This window comes from Sinocyclocheilus anshuiensis, unplaced genomic scaffold, assembly GCF_001515605.1.
Source record: "Sinocyclocheilus anshuiensis isolate Anshui unplaced genomic scaffold, SAMN03320099.WGS_v1.1 scaffold407, whole genome shotgun sequence".
Lineage (NCBI taxonomy): Eukaryota > Metazoa > Chordata > Actinopteri > Cypriniformes > Cyprinidae > Sinocyclocheilus > Sinocyclocheilus anshuiensis.
The window spans coordinates 1138560-1142246 of record NW_015552593.1 but is presented as its reverse complement, the minus strand read 5'-3'; the positions used below and the strand labels follow the sequence as shown (position 1 = coordinate 1142246).

The window sequence follows — 3687 nt, the reverse complement described above, 5'->3', positions numbered from 1 at the left end:
AGATTTTTTTTTTTTTTTTTGGTAAAATGTAGCTCAAATTAGTTAAAAATGAAAAAAAATAAACATTGTACAAATATATTTATTCTATAACGACACATTTATTCTATATTTAATCTATAAAACGTCAAGAAATAAATATATGGGTACATGAAAACAAAAAATTCTAATGCTAGTCTCATGGTCCCAAGAACTACAGATTTTACATAATATTTTATTTTTAACCAGATGATCAACAACAACTGCAGCTAACTTAGTCTCTGAAAGCAATGTCCTAGTTATTCAATGGATAATAATTAAAGGAACAGTTCACCCAGTTATTTATCACAACAGTTATTTACTGACTCCTGTGGCTCTGAACAAGGGCCTCTGCTGCACAGGGTTTCATTGGATGTCAAACTAACCGAGCCAGTAAAAGTTTGAAAAGAAATGGAAAGAATTTCTAGGCACACCACTCATTCCAAAGCTCTGGGCATTAATCCGATAAGAGAGACCACTAAAGGCCAGTTCACACCACACCATCAGACACAGACCAGCGCTGACAGCCGACCAGTATGTCACTTCTCAGATATCCCAAGAGCCGACAAATGTCGATTCAATTGGCGAAAACAAGTGCCAACCAATGCCAGCAGACAATGACACACTAATCAGACAAAACCTGACCAGTGTATCTGTTGCCAGTTGTCGCAATCTGTCGGTACAGTGTGAATTGGCCTTAAGAGACACTCATATGATTCATATGACTCATATGATAGAATACAAAATGAGAATTTTTGAGGAATATAATATCCACTCTTTTCAATAAAATGAAAGTAAAAAGGACTGGAACTATCAAACTCCAAAATTACAAACAATGCACTGTAAATACATAATAAAAGTATATACCAAATCTTCTCATACAAAACCATGTGTGGCAGGCAGACTGACTGAAAATTAAGCTATTATTTACTAAAAAAAATTTGACATCCGTAGTAGATCTCAAGAAAGGAATACAGATATCCATTGTCTCATAAATATAGTTCCTAAAAATAAACTCCAGTCTCTATTCATTGCAAATGGGTGGAAAATGGCAACCAGTATGTTACTGTACTTAAAAACAAAAGTCAAATGCAAAATACTAAGAAAAATCATAACAGAATCTCATTTTAGGTGAACTAAGCCTTTCGTTTGATTTCCAAACATCTGGAAGAGTTAATTCAGTTCCATAGAGAAAATCGTTTAGTGATGTAGCGTCCACTCATTAGTGCTACAGGAAGACTGTTCTGAGATCAGCTGAGATCTCCTCATCTTTCACCCAGTTTATTGTCCAATTAGCCGCATTTCTGGGAGCCATTAATGAACATCCTCTCCTCTCACCTCTCTTTACCAGGCTCAAATGAAGTTATTGCTGATCTGACGCTGATGTTCGAATAAATCTTCAGTTTCAGCACTGTAGGCATCACCTGTGAAACAACGGTGTATCAGAATTTAGAATGTACGTGCTTGAGTATACATACATATATGTCATGGTTCATTCATTGTTAGGGGGATTATACCTGCATGACAGCCATACATAAACACTCTGTGTCCATCATATTTACATCGACAACGCATGACGTTGTTCATAAAATCTGATTCAGCCATGTCCAGCGACGGATTTACCTCAACCTGACAAAACACACACACACACACACAGAATAAATAGAGTTGTTTAGTAATGAGGTCAAATTGTAGGGCAACCCAGAAGGATAGTTTGCCCTGGGATCCCTCAGGAATTACTAATGGGTAAAAAAAAATGTCTGGTTAAGATTACTAAGAGACTTTCACTTTTTGTATATCAAAAATCAAACTCAATTATACCTCAAACGCGAATTTTGAAGCCGCTTCATTTTTTAAATACATTTTAATTTTTTATATAGGTTTGCAAACAATTTGCTACATAAGGACCATCTAAATAAAATTAAGTAATATTAAAAATTATAATAATTATTATTATAGCATTAATAATAATAATATAAAACACACACAGTATTACATTATTAAATACAAGCAGTTTTATTATGTCTGCCTGAAATAATATTTAGTCATCTGGTGTCATTTAATCGTAGCACTGTAAACGTTTCATGCGGAACCAACAAGGATGTGGAGCTTGTAAGAAAATGTTATGCAATCAGATTGCTCATCAAACTACTTTACAAATTGGTTCCACCAAATAAGGCTCCCAAAATAGTTATATAGTCACAATATAATCATTTATTAGTATGAAAACATGCTGTTTAAGCAGGGTATGGGGTCAAACGAGCATCTCTGAGCTACATCATTCTATGGAAATTTAATGTGGTAATGCTTACTAGGCTTAAGAACTTTTTAAATGCTGAAACAACAGTTCTTTTATTTTATTCTGGAAATATTTTTCTTGCCGAAGGTAATTATTTTGTGAGCACATTCAAATGTGAGTCTCACTTATCTTTTTTTCTTTGCGCTTGTAATGACAGTGTGCAACTTTAACGCTGGACTGTGGAGCTCTGGGTTTGTCTGACCATATGTTTGAGTGAGAAAGTGCCTTTAAACAGACGGGTGTAAATTCCTCTGAACCTAATTGCCCATGTCTAATAGAAGGGAATACAGCACGCCTTGCTCCTCCAGCAGGGAATGCTTAGCATTGGGTTATTTTGGGTGTAGATTTAAAGACAAGCAACATGTTTGCTTGGATCATCAAGTACAGAAACTTCATTTATTCAGCGTCTTTGCTCAGGCGGGCTTGCATGGGACAGTTGCCATTGCTCTACATGGAGATGGGAGCTCTGACCTTTGAGTATCACCACGGCTCGCTGCTGTGCCATACATAGCAGCAGCCTGATGCCGGTTTGTAATTAGCATCTGCCAAACGTGCTTAAAATACATGCAAATCTATCATGGCAACATTTCGAGCAAATAAATCTTCAAAATGGTCAAGGCACAAAGGTACACTGTAATTAAAATAAAGCTTCACATCAACCTATATTTTATGACTGGGATGCATAAAATGCCTCTTGATTGGCCCCCAAAAAGTGGCTCTTTGATTGGCTGGTTCTGCATGTGAAGCTCAGCTGAGGAAGTGCTCACTGTGCCCACAGTGATTTGGATGATTAACACGTTCCAAAGTTAATGACAGAGAAAAAGTGGCTAAACTGCATCCTGAAAAGAGAATCTACTGTGTAAAAAAGTTTCGTGCTGTGACTGCGGATACCTGTACTGTACCTGAAAAATCTAAAGCAGTTTATTATATTATATTTTATTTTATTTGTCCAATTTATTTATTTTTTTTCTATCTCAATGTAAGCATGCCTTTTCCGCTGGTCCTTTTTGGTATCAAATTTAAGGCCATAAAAAGTACAATGGGGACGGAAATACAATTGTCATATAGCATAATGTGATGATTAAAATGAAAAAGGCTATGATTTCATTGGATAAATATGAGCGCTGCAAGTTTCAAAGTCTATTTTTATGCAGTTCTGAAAGCGCCACCTGCTGGCTATGGCGTTATTTTAATGACAAATGTCGAGAGCGCATTATTGTAGCGTGAAAGCACATTAATTGCTCTCGCACAAAACCGGACGCGCACGCTCGATACACGCTGCTCTCGCCCAGAGAGTGTGCGCACACTTAAAACGTGTCTCTCCTCTCACTCAAACTGTGTCCTGTGCACTCGCAAATCTCTCTGTGCTCATG

The 3687-nt window shown here is 36.7% G+C and overlaps 1 protein-coding gene across 1 annotated transcript in view; it reads right to left on the bottom strand.

The window, feature by feature from the left end:
• Nucleotides 1-1316: 1316 nt before the first annotated feature.
• The window catches only part of loxl4 (lysyl oxidase-like 4), a 26251-nt gene continuing 23880 nt past the window's right edge, over nucleotides 1317-3687 (bottom strand). The window contains exons 13-14 of the mRNA XM_016456501.1: nucleotides 1533-1644; nucleotides 1317-1439 (exon numbers count right to left, since the gene is read on the bottom strand). Coding sequence (XP_016311987.1) covers nucleotides 1369-1439; nucleotides 1533-1644 — 183 coding nt within the window. The 3' untranslated portion in view covers nucleotides 1317-1368. The remainder of the gene's footprint in view (nucleotides 1440-1532; nucleotides 1645-3687) is intronic.